Raw genomic sequence first — 13,361 nt, 5'->3', positions numbered from 1 at the left:
TATAGCAGGAATGCATGTGGCCTATTTATTAGACAAACTAGGATGTTGAAAAGGCTTGCTTCTATCCTACTTTCTTCAGGAACTGACATTATTATTCTTATGCAGTTTTCCTAGTGGAATCTTTACTTTTTAAAGTCATAAACCTATTGTTGTGAGAGACTCTAGCAAAGCTTAAACTGGATCTCAGGAGTTTGATGCACTCTGTTTAATGCAGGCAGTGTAAAAGAAATTTTAAATGTATTATTTAAAGGCACATTAATCTTGCCACTATAATGGTGTAATAATGCATACCATAGAAGGTTTTCATAAACTCAGCTTCTAAAAGTAACATCACAGTATCTTTCTTTTTGTTCTCCAAGTCAGTTCTTTGTAGAGATAGCAATTATGCATTCATCTCTGCCTCTTATGCCCTGATTCCATATTCAGCTGTAAGGACTAAGCTATGAGACCTTAGTCCTTATACAACAAAAATAATATTTCTTATTTGGAAAAAATGGAGGATCGTCAAAATAAACAAATTTGTATAATAAATATGGATAGATGAATTGTGTACCTTTTTCAATTAAATTAAGTAAAATAGTTAAATGCTTTTACAATGGATTGAGTATAGGTTTGTCCTACAGTCATTATTCCCATATTTGCCTTTGATATTTTTCTTTAATGAAAAAATACATTACTAGTTAGAAAAATTCTTTTTTAAGGTCAGCACTTTTAAAACAACACTATGCGTAAATTAGTTTACAACCCTTAGAGCCCAGCATTTTTCATTTAACTATGCTCATTACATTGGGTTCTGGTTTGTTTTGTAGTGGCATTGAGAATGTGTCGGGCATTCATCAGTGTGAGGGTATTTGAAGCTCTCCTGAATATGCGCAATGAAAACTGAGTGAATATTTACTAAGATTTGAGGCACATAAAATGCAAGGGCTTGGTCGTACTATGAACCAATGTGAAAATATCTTGGATCTCAGCTAAGCTCAGGGAAGCATTATGTACACAGTTCAGGTAACTGTTTAATGTGAAGATACAGGTTAATTAGACATTTAAAAACCAATTGACAACCTCTGATCTTAACCTTCCTTCTTGCAATCTGAAAGGGCTGTCTGCATTAAACATGTTCATAGAAGTGTTGGTTAAGGAATGTTTCTACCAAGCTACCTTTTCAACTCCAGCCTATGCATGAATATAAAGTAAAGGAAGAGCTCCCATTCTCATTTCTCATTATTAGATACCTTATTTGAATTGGATGTCATTTCATAACTGTAGTACTGTGGCCTTCAGTAAGTTTGCAGCCAAGCTTTTCTATTTCCACCCAATCATCCTTATACTCTTGCAGATTTGAATTAAACATCCATTGTAGATCCTTGTTAGAGGGGTTACAATGCAGCGACTGTCTGGGCTCAGGATCCCCATTCCTGTGGCAGGTGCTAAAGCAGACAGACCTCCTGCTTGGCACTGCCTGGGACTGTCTGTTGTGTTTTGGTAGTCTGTGCTGTCTCTATCAGTATAAGCAAGGACTGAAAATATTTGTGCCCCCCTAAAAGTAGGATTCCAGCTCTCTGTCATTCTGCTGTGGCAAAAAGAAGAGGAAGTTTTACGGTTTTTGTTTTTGTTGTTCTTGTTGTTTTTATAGAATAATAGAATAGGATCATAGAATAGTTTGGGTTGGAAGGGACCTTGAAAGCTCATCTAGTCCAACCGACCCCCTGCAATGAGCAAGGACATCTTCAACGAGATCAGGTTGCTCAGAGCCCTGTCCAGCCTGGCCTTGAATGTCTTCAGGGATGGGGCATCTACCACCTCTCTGGGCAACGTGTGCAGTGTTTTACCACCCTCATTGTAAAATATTTCTTCCTCATGCATAACCTAAATCTCCCCTCTTCCAGTTTAAAACCATTACCCCTTGTGCTGTCATAGTACACCCCTCTAAAAAGTCTGTCTCCATCTTTCTAATGGGCTCCTTTTAAGTACTGAAACACCACAATAAGTTCTCCCTGGAGCCCTCTCCGGGCTGAACAACCCCAACTCTCTCAGCCTGTCCTCATAGCAGAGGTCTTCCAGCCCTCTGGTCATCTTGGTGGCTTCCTCTGGCCCCTCTCCAACAGGTCCATGTCTGTCTTCCCTGTGCTGAGGGCTCCAGAGCTGGATGCAGGAGTCCAGGTGAGGTCTCACCAGAGCAGAGCAGAGGGGCAGAATCACCTCCCTTCACCTGTTGGCCACACTTCTTTTGATGCAGCCCAAAGAAAGGGGCAAGCTGTTATCTGCATGCTTCTGCTTGACTCCGTGTACACCATTCATCTATAAAATCAGTCTAGAATATCACAGATGGACATAAAACTCCCTAAGAATATCAGAAATATTGGAAAGGAATAGTTGTTGGAAGCAGCTAGTTGTGAAAATTCGACCAGTCCAGTCAAGAAAACTCAGTCATTTTTCTTCACCAAACACACCACTAGTATCAGCATAAGCATAAATTCTGATGTAAGAACATAAGAGTAGCCATAATTGTGTAGGATCCGCATAGTATTCCAACTCTAAACAGTAGCTCTAAGCAGATGTGAATAGGAGAGACAGGAAAAGCATATATTCACCCTAATATTCTCCCAACCTCAAACTATTTTAATTCATTTTTAATTAAATTAATTTCAATAGTTAGATGAATAATTAATTTTTATATAAATTATTAACTATTGTATAAATTAAGAATTAACTAAGAATTTTATTATGTCCCTCTTATAATCCCCTCTGAATCTGTGTTCTGAGTACTTGTTCAGGCTTCCCTTGAATCCCTGTAAATTTCTTGCAACCGCAGCGTTCTCCATAAGGGAATTGCAGGTGTCACCCACCATTGTTCTTTTTGAAACCATGCTCTTACTAATGCCATTTGATGATCTGTAGTTTTTGTACAGAAAGACATGCATGCAAAATCAATTCTTCTTCCTATCCACCCTTCTTATGTCATGTACAATTTTTTAAATCTCTGTCATATTCTCCTTAAGAAGGCTGGAGAACATTTCCAGTCAGACCCTCCATCCAGATTATCCTTGTTGTCTTCTTCTGAACACATTCTGGGTCTAACATGTCCTTTTTCAGCTGTGAGATCCAGAGTTCTAGATCTTATCCAAGGTGTGGATAAACTGTAATTCTATAGTGGCATAATGTTACCCACTTTGTTCCTTTCCTAGGAATTCATAATGGTTTACTTGCTTTCTTGACTGCTGTCAGCTGCTGTGATTCTTTATTAGCCAATCTATTAAGACTTTCCAAGATGTTACTTAGCTTAGCATGGCACTCTTCTCAGTGTTTACAGTAATATGGCATCAGCCTACTTTGGTATTATAGAATGTCCAGTAAATAACAGTCGCATCCTTAGTCCTCCTAAAATCTACTCCATACCTTCTGTTTTTCCCAAGTGTGTATTCTGTTACCAGAAGAATATCAGTGTTATCTTCACAATGGGAAAAGCCCTTCCTTTAGTTTTATTTTTCTCAGACCAAGGTGTTAAAAAATGAGAGTGTTCATAGTTCTCTGGATAGAGAATGATATAGATGTATTTAGAAAAAAATGCTTTTTGGCTTCCTTTTCCAAACTTTCTAGAACTCCATTCATTCCCAGCTTTGATAAACTGAGTAGCAGATGATCCTTTTGGAAGGGGGAGGATATTATGAATCATGTTTTGAGCACAGTCTAACGTGAGATTCAGCTAGAGTTAAATCACTTGTCATATCAAATCTTTGTCCAAAGTTTTGAGATCTACCCTTTCATAGCATGACAATCAGAATCCTGTCATACTGTGGTCCCTGAGATGATCGAGTTTGCATCCGTTCCTGAAAGAAGACATTGTTAGAGAGTAATTTATTTTCAGAGGCTGTCTCCCGCACAGTAAAAGGATGTTACCTGGCTTCCTTCTCCAGCCCTCTTTAAATCATATTATGTAAAAGTGTAGCACAGAATTAGCATCTGTCTCCATATTATCTTAGCAGTCAGACAATGAATCTTTACAATCTGCTAATTTTCCCCTATGACATTTGAACTTCTCCTGGTGCAAAGCTACATTGCAGATTTTGTTCTTAGAAAGGATTAAATCCTGTAGAAAAGCAAACAAGTGGAAATGCAAATCTTCAATAGGCAGACTCTGCCCCATTAATTGAAAATCATTTGAACAGTGATAGCTAGAAAATAAATGTTTAGATGACAACTACACCTACAGCCTAATGAAAATTTTAAATATTTGGAAAATTCAGATCATACATACTTCAAGAAATCACTGTTTCCAATACTGTTTTCCCCAGCAGTTTTCTTGTCTGTCAATAGTAAGAAGTGTAGAGGTTCCCAAAAATTATTTGACACTTCTTTTTCAAGAATTACAAGTGAAATTGTATCCTCTTCTGCCCTATTTTTTTTTTTTTCCAAAACTGAAGGTGTAGAGGAAGGATGAGGCCAAAACCTGTGCTCCTTTGTAGAACAGTCTACAGTGGTATTCTTGGGCAAGCACCCTAAAAACATAATTTTCTTCATAGTACCACAGCCGTCCATCAGAAGTGTTAAATCTCATTGATGAGAGCGCAGAATCTATTGGAAAAAGCAACCTAGTAATAAAATAATTCCTCTTCCTTTTCAGTCTTAAGACTTACTTATATTCTTCCAGCATCATATGAATAGAATTTCTTAGCAGACCTTATATATTCATACTCATTTACTAGACAGGCTGTCATAAAGAGATTCAGCTGTTTAAGACAGTTGTAAATTTGTGAATGGTATCTCATAAATGCAGCATCTGTGTACAACACAAATCTCAGTGATTTCTTTAAAATAAGTCAGGAGAGGTCATTGTTAGAACTATTTCTGAAAGATTCTGTAGCAGCTGATGAAAGACTGTTAGTCCCCAGTAGCTCCATCACTTGTGCTTTGTGCAAATGCTGAAGTTAAAGGTTATCCATGCTATGGTACTGTACAGGTGCACTATGAATAGTCTTTCACACAGAATGATTCTCATTTGTTAAATTAGGAGATGTACTTTCTCCTGGCCTTAATTTTCATGTAGTTCTTCATATTCTAAATGGCAGCTGAAGGCAAGCAGAAATAGTGAGTAATTGATTTAACAATCTAAGACAAGTACAGGGAAGTAGAAAAGTTTGTCTTAGTGCTTGATGTGACCTGAGAGAGCTTCTTTGGACTTTTTCCTCAGCACCTTGGGCCAGCAAAGTGGCCTTTAAGCCTGAATGAGCATGACTTTTTTTTCTTCTCAGTGCAAAGCTCCAGTATTTCATCTTTTCAAACTGTTTTACAGCACTCAAAGCAGAATTATATTGACAAGGTTAGAATTCATCTCCTAGAGGAGAATACTATGCTTCTCCTGTCAAGTGCTAATGTAACATTTATGTGTTGGTACCTTAATAACAGCCCCGGCTAGGCTAATGAAAGTACTGAAAGCAAACAGTACTCAGTGAAATTTTATTATGACTGAAGTGACTGCAATTTGAGATAAATTATCCCTATTTTTGTTCCCATATCAAAACCAGAAATGCTAAAGCAATTGCTACATGTTTGCTGTAGAATTAGACTCCACTATCGTTAATATAGAAGTGCGTTTTTCATGTAAACAGCTCACGAGGGTCAGACATCAAAGATATTCTGTGCAAAATGCTTGTCAATAACTTTGTGAGTGAATTTTGAAATAAAGTGCCTGTAACCTGTCATTATTTCTTCCTCTCAAAGTTGAGAGTGAGTGGAAGAAAATTGAGCTTGTGAATTGAAGGTACTGTGAGTTATACGGCATTATTGACTTCAGGCAAAACGACAGGTTTGCCTTGTTATTATTTTTCCTTTCAGAGGTCAGGCAATAGACAATATTACCAGTATATACTGTGGTGTAAGCAAATTGGTACACAATGAAGGTGGTGTAAGTGACTAGTATTAAAAATTCTTAATATATTGTCCTTCCATAAAAATATTGGAAAAAGTAAGAAAAAAATAATCTGCTGGCCAAAATAAGCATTTCAACTATTCAACTATTTGAATAGTTGTTCAAAGAAAAGAAAAAAAAAAGGTGTGTTCAGAAGACATACTTTTTGAGGGCATGTATATCATAAAATGGGGTTGCTTTCCATAAATAGACCTTTTCATATACATAATAGGAGTATGAGTATATGCATTTCAATGTAATGTAACATCAGACCTAAATGTGTGTACTGGTTTTGGTTGGAATGGAGTTGACTTTCTTCATGGCAACCTGTATAGTGCTGTGGTTTGGATTTGTGACCAAAAGAGTGTTGATAGTGCACAAAGGTTTTTATTTATTGCTGAGCAGTGCTTACACAACGTCAAGGCCTTTTCTGTTTGTCACACTTCCCTGCCAGCAAGTAGGCCAGGGGTGCACAAGAAGCTGGGATGGGACACAGCTGGAACAGCTGACCCCAACTGACCAAAGGAATATTCCATTCTGTATATGATGTATAACATCATATTCAGTGATAAGAAGTAAGAAGAGGGGTCTTTGGGAGGATAGCCATTGCTCACCATCTAGCTGGGGAGGTGTGGATGCCTTTGCATCGCTCGTTTGGTTTTTCTCCTTTCTTTTTCCTTTTTTCTTCACTTATTAAACCATCTTTATCTTGATCCACAAGTTTTCTCCCCTGTGCTATGTGGGGAGGGGAGGGCTAAGCTAGCAGCTGTGTGGTGCTTAGCTGCTGGATGGAGTCAACCCAGCACAACGTATTTTTCCTAGTTTAAAACTCTAAGGCTGTTTTTGTTTGCATTCAGGTGAAAAGGGATTTAATACATAGCAACAATACAAGAACAAGATAATTCTTTTATGATCTCATCTAGGTTTGTTAAGATTCAAAGGCAATGCTATTTAATGGACATGGGTACAATTAGTTTCGGTTGACATGGCTACAAATTCACAATGTCTTCCTCTGTCTCACAGAAGAGTGTTTCAGTATTTTGAAACACTGTATTCCGTTCTTACACCTGTTAACAGGTTACAGTGCAATTTCTACTAAAATTTTTACAAAGAAGTAAACACAGAGCTTGTCCCACTTCTTTAATACCATCAGAAGGAAAGGAACTCAGTTACTCAGAGTTAGCTTACCAGCTTAGCTGATTGAATATGCTGGTTGATGTGAAAACAGTTTCTGAATGAGCTCTGCTATTAAGAAAACACTTTTTATCTTCTAAGAGGGTTTGTTCAAGATCATTCTGCTATTCAGAGCTATCCAAACTGTATCATTGCTGTATCTGAACTGTATCTCCTGACTTTTAAAATAAATCTTAAAAGCTCTACTAACTTGTTTCTGTAGTTCCTACCATTTCTATTCTTCAAAGACCGTTGGTTTGGAAAAAAATTACTGTGTGCAAAAACATTTTTAATTGCAAAGTGACTGCAAAATATATTATGATCAGCATTTCTTTAAATGGTACAGGTATAGTAGTAGTATGAGATTGCAAAAATGAGCAGATATTAACTGTCAGACAAATCCACAATTGCTCAAGATGACTTCAATAAGAAGGAAAGTTTAGGGGAAAAACAGTCTCCACAAAATAACTGTATTGCACATACTTTTTTAATATATCAGCTGAATATGAGCAACATTAATTTCCAACAGTTCTGTAATACATGCAATGTTTTGTTTATCTTTTAGGTTGAAGATTCAGAGACATATCATCATGTAACTGCGGTGTGTGGGTTGCTTGCTGTGGTTGTAATATCTCACCTACCCAGAGATGCTGCCATTGAATGGCATGTTGTTGCAGTAGTTGATGATCCACTCAAAAGAAAACATTTTGCAACGAAGATGTTGTCAGAGGGATTCCAAATTGAGTGTGAATCTGTGGAGTCTAGTTCTGCATCTTGTGCATCAGTTTCTGTACGTCTGAGTTTGATTTCACCATCCGCTTCTCAGCTTGATTTAGATCAACCTCTTCATGACTTAGTTGCTGTGTTTAGACAAGCTGTTGAGAAACTTTCAGAAGACTGCAGTGCAAGTCCTTTGTCTTTTAGAGCTTTCTTCAAGAAGGATGTCTTTGATGCTGAAACACTGCAGACAGGTAAGACTTATGATGACGTGTTAATACTCAGCTTAAGGTAATTTCTGTTTACTTCAGCATAAAGCATCATTGGAAGAAGACATTTTAGAAGTGACTTTTAAGGATAGGTGGCCAAGAAAGCCAACAACATCCTGGCTTGTATCAGAAGTAGTGTGGCCAGCAGTGGTCATCGCCCTGTACTCGGCATTGATGAGGCCTCACCTCTAATCCTGTGTTCAGTGTTGGTCCTGTCACTACAAGAAAGACACTGAGGCACTGGAACAAGTTCAGAGAAGGGCAGCAAAGCTGGTGAAGTGTCTGGAGCAAAAGTCTGATGAGGATCAGCTGAGAGATCTGAGTTTGTTGAGTCTGGAGAAAAGGAGGCTGAGAGGGGACCTTCTCACTGTCTACAACTACCTGAAAGGAGGTTGTAGCATGGAGGGTGTTGGTCTCTTCTCCCAAGTAGCAAGCGACAGGACAAAAGGAAACAGCCTCAAGTTGTGACAGGGCAGGTTTAGATTGGCTATTAGGAAAATTTTCTTCATGGAAAGGGTTGTCAGGCATTGGAACAGGCTGCCCAGGGAAGTGGTTGAGTCACCATCCCCGGAGGTGTTTAAAAGATGTGTAGAAGTTGTGCTTAGGGATGTGGTTTAGAGGTGGACTTGACAGTGCTAGGTTAATGGTTGGACTCAGTGATATTAAAGATCTTTTCCAACCTAAACAATTCTGTGATTCTATGATTAAAATAGAACTTGCTAACTAAACATACTTACTGTTTTTTCTCAATGTGGTTTTTTTCAAAATCACATTCCCTTACCAAGTAAAGAGAACACAGAACAGTAAATATAATGTTGCAACTATTATTTATTTATTATGTTGTACATCTGTATTTTGGGTTATGCTCAGTTTGGGACAACTAACACTGTGCAAGAGCACAAAAGCGTATTTTATCTGTCCAGCCTATGAAACTGGTAGACCATACTTAAAAGCTTTGTTATCAATTTGAGAAGGAATAAAATCAGATCCTTAGTCTATATTTATCTCAAATATGCCTGCACTTTAAAAATCCTTGCAGACCACAACTGATCCATATTAATTAGCTGACATAAATGTTAGCCCTCAAATATTCTACTGTCCTATTTTTTTTCTTAACCTGCAGCATTTTTTGAGGAAAATTCAACTTGACATTGTTTAATAGATTTAAAGTACACGAATTGAAAGCTATAAAAATGTGGCATAGAATAAGCATATTTAATCCAGAAAGCAAGGAATGAACATATAGTCTGACAGAATGTTGTTGTTTTTACTACATGTCGTTTAAGAGCAAAAAGGAAACCTGATAAAACATGTTTCTGGCATGGGATTAACATTACCATTTTGCCTGCTGTCTTTTTGATATTTCTCAGGCCATAGAATAATTACTTCCAAATAAATTTCATTTGCTTTATTAAATATATTGCTCAACATAATGTATGAATTGCAAGCATGAAAATTTGGTTCAGTTCCATTAATGTTGTACTACCAGTGGCATAGACATAGAAAGATTTGTTGTGGTTGTCATATATTCATTCTGGTTGTGTTCAGATCTCTGCACTGTCATAATAATTCCTGTCATTATAGCAATTTTATCATTATCCGCACTGGTAAGAAATACATTCTTGCAAATCTGTATAATATATAGAATACATTAAATTTACAAGTAGCACTAATTCATTGATGAAGAATTTTAAAATAACTTCACAGATGTGATATATTATACCAGAACTATGATCAAGTCTTTCTTTGGAATCCCATGATATTTTAACCCACCTATAACACCAGCCCAAGATGTTAGAGATTGTTACATTCTGATGACCACAGCTTCTTCCCTTCCAGTTTCTCTTAGGGTATTCCTGTTTTACTCTTGAGTGTTAAGGTGGTCCTCATGTTTCATCTACAACAGGCCATTAACTTGTCAACCTTCTTTCTAAATCTGGATTCAGCACCAAGGGAGCAAAAAAGGCATGTTTTACATTACTCAAAAGCTTTATTCATTACTGGAATAGAATCTGAAACATACATATAATATATTTTAGGCGAGTTCAAATAAGCTTGTTCTGCTTACAGAATGCATGAATCTGAATGTGTCAAGTCACAAGAGGGAACAGTACTGACTTCTGAAATAACACTGGTTTGTGTGTTGTTAGCTTTGAGCATGGCCAAAACTTGCTCCTACCTGTCTCTGTAGACTTGCCCTGAGATATTTTGAGTATTTGTATGTCTCTGTGGTGATTTCTACTACCTCTGAAGTTTGCTTTCTGTTGCAGATTTTGTCAGGGTGGGTATCAGAATTTACTTATGCAGCTGATCAGATAGTTGGTAAAACTGCCTTTCAAACACAGCATAGCATTTTACTAAGACACAGGATAAAGCAGAAATGTACTGGTCTTAACCTGAAAATCTGCAGGCCTAACACACAGACTTTTGAAAAATATTGTTCCCTTGATGTGGCTGCCAGAACACAAATGATATTGAGAAAGCAGTTTTTCAGTTTCCACTTAGTAATTCAGCTCAGGTAGTGCTGATTGCTAACCATCTGTATGATGATCCGTTGCGACATGTTTGATCTCCAACATGTGTTAGACATTGTTAATCCCACAAGTAGGTCTGTCCTTTTGGAGTCTTCAGCTACCATCAGATGTATTTTCTGCTGAGGAAAGATGATATCAATAACATAGCAGGGGATACTAGACACTGTTATTCAGATATTTTTAATGTGAAACACCAGACAGATGTATCTATAGTGGAAAAGACAGAAATTATCAGGTCTCAGAAGTCAAGGGAGGTGGTTGAGGAGATAACTGTTCCAGTCTTAGTGGATTTCAGGTGGACTTCCATCATGTCATAAGATTAGCAAATAGTCACCAATTATTCTTGTGAGATCTTGAATTGCAATGTATTGTCTTCTCTAGTAAAAGCATGGAAAAGAAATAAAGGTACTTTTCTTCTGATTAGAACTTAAAATCGTTGGACTGAAATGAGGAAATACTGCTACAGATCTTCTCAAATGAGCCTCTGATTAGATGAGTGGTTTTTGGTGCAAAGAAATTGTCATTTATTTAAAACTGTCCAAATAAATTAGAGAAATCTGTTTGTACCTGACACAGTAAGATGAGAACCAGGAATATGTATACTCTGCATGTTGTAACAGGTTATTGGAAATTATTACAGCCGATGTTACTGATGTCAAAAGAAGCTAAAGGTTTGTAATGCAAATTTGAGACACATAGCTTTCTGTCATCCTAAGGCTGGAGGTAAAGTTTTATTGAACAAAGTGTAGTACTGATGGTGAACATCTCAGAGGCAATCCCTCATAACATATGGGAGCTTTATGGGCACCGTGCTGAGACCACAGAACGTGTTAGAAGTAGGAGGATTAGATTAAGCTGACATATATACTTAGTAAGATGCTGTTAAGCCTTTAGAAGTCTTTAACATAAATTTGACTATTTCTTTCTTATTCTCATTTAAATATGCATTAATATAAATGTGTCGGGATGATTTGCTATACCTTGCAGTTGACTAGATCATACTTCAGTATAGGAAAGATGAATGTTCATAAGTCATCCCATTATGATTTCACAAGCCTTGTTCACAGGATGTATGCAAAATATTTTTGAATATTTATTAGGGAGTAGAAAAGGTCCTGCATTCACCAGAACATCATATTACATAATCCTTTTTTAATATTATAGAAAAAAATGAAGTGGGAATATAAAAAGGCAAAAGAGAACAGGATAGAAAAGCAGTCTGGTAGCAGCATTAGAATGAATCTATAATTAGTTTTAAATGTGGCTCTACTCTATAAATGCTTAGGACTAAAAGGCTCTTAGTACTTACATGTTTATCAAGTTTCAATGAGACTATAGTAAAAAAAAAAACTAATATGGGTCAAATATGGTTTAACTGGACTGTAGAAAATCTTACTTGAAATGGAACCGTTACTTCTGCTGAAAGAGAAGCCCTGGTGATGAGGTACTCAGGAGTCCTTGCACTGACATAGTAACACCCTGATGCATGTATACTGTACTGCTTTTAAACTAAAAATTTTCCATCTGATAAGTTTTGAAGTATTCCCCTTATTAAAATACTGCATTATCAAGACATTTTCCAGATGTTTTCCAAATGACAGTTTCCAGTACTAGCAGATGTACATTATGTAGTGTAAATCTAAGAGAAGTAGAAGAATATCAAGTGAAGATACCAAAATGCATTTTCTTAATAACATGTGTCCCCATTTGCATTACAGTTCAATATTCTTTAACTAATACACTTTAAATTCACATTGGGAATTTATTTTGACTTAACTTTCTTGATGGATATTCCCTTATACTCTGGGAAATAATGTCCCATGGTGACAGCTAGAACCTCAACCTCCAAACTTTTGTACCTAGGCTTACATGTTCTTATGTGAGTAATTGGTGTTTACTCAGCAGTCATGGAGAACTACTCACATGAGTAGAAACTAAGCAGTCATTAAGAACTGTTTACTCAGTAACAATGAAGCAGGTACATAAGTGTTGATAATTTTTAAGTGTTGGTCCTTTTGTAATCAAGCTTTGCAATCAGTAACTGATGAAGTAGTTGTTGTGACTAACATTTGTAATTTGGCCAAACAAAAATATTTTTAAATATCATGATGCTGTCTGAAATAGGCTGTAACAATTTAACTTGTTATTCTAGCAAATTCTATTAATTTAGGCTAAATGGAAAATATGGGAACAGTTGCCAGCCTGAAAGATGAGGAAAATTTCACTTCAAATTTCTTGAGTTTCCTGTTACGAAAACAAAGAATTTGCCAAGTATAATACTTCAAGCAGCGGACCTACACTGCTGGTGCTCAAAAAAAAAATAAAAAGGGCATATTAGTACTTCAGGAAATAAATCAGATTATAATATACATAAGCAATAAGGAAATAACATCTGTTTGAAAAAACATTTTAAAAGGGCAAAAATAGCTAAATTTGGTCTTGAGCCACAGAGGTGTCTTTGCAATCTTCTACTGCCACTCAAGGTATACAGTCAAAAGATGTGATATATTAAATGGCTACTAAAGTGCTGAAATGATGAACTTTTTATATCAGTTTTCAATGTTGTACTCTTATCTTGTCTACTGCAAGTCACTGCAAATCCCTGTATGCGTATTTTTAGCAGAGCATCTCACATAAAATTATGGGGAAAGGATTTTTTTGTTTGCTATCAAAGACATGGGGAAATTTTTTTATATAGTAATGTTGCCTCTTCACTGAATTTGCATACGAAAGCCTTTTACACCAGTGAGGCAGTGTACAATA

General features: G+C 36.7%; 1 protein-coding gene across 10 annotated transcripts in view; it reads left to right on the top strand.

Moving 5' to 3' along the window:
• Window positions 1–13,361, top strand: part of DPH6 (diphthamine biosynthesis 6) — a 206,280-nt gene that overhangs the window by 153,963 nt on the left and 38,956 nt on the right. For all 10 annotated transcript variants that reach the window (XR_010472932.1, XR_010472931.1, XM_065064188.1 and 7 more), the window contains one exon: window positions 7,644–8,049. Coding sequence is in view for 8 of the 10 variants with exons in the window: in XM_065064188.1 (XP_064920260.1) it covers window positions 7,644–8,049 (406 nt within the window). In the remaining 2 variants the exon portion in view is untranslated. The remainder of the gene's footprint in view (window positions 1–7,643; window positions 8,050–13,361) is intronic.

The sequence above is a fragment of the Columba livia genome, chromosome 5, assembly GCF_036013475.1.
Source record: "Columba livia isolate bColLiv1 breed racing homer chromosome 5, bColLiv1.pat.W.v2, whole genome shotgun sequence".
NCBI lineage: Eukaryota > Metazoa > Chordata > Aves > Columbiformes > Columbidae > Columba > Columba livia.
The sequence above is the reverse complement of the archived record's forward strand: the minus strand, read 5'-3'. Positions and strand labels throughout refer to the sequence as shown.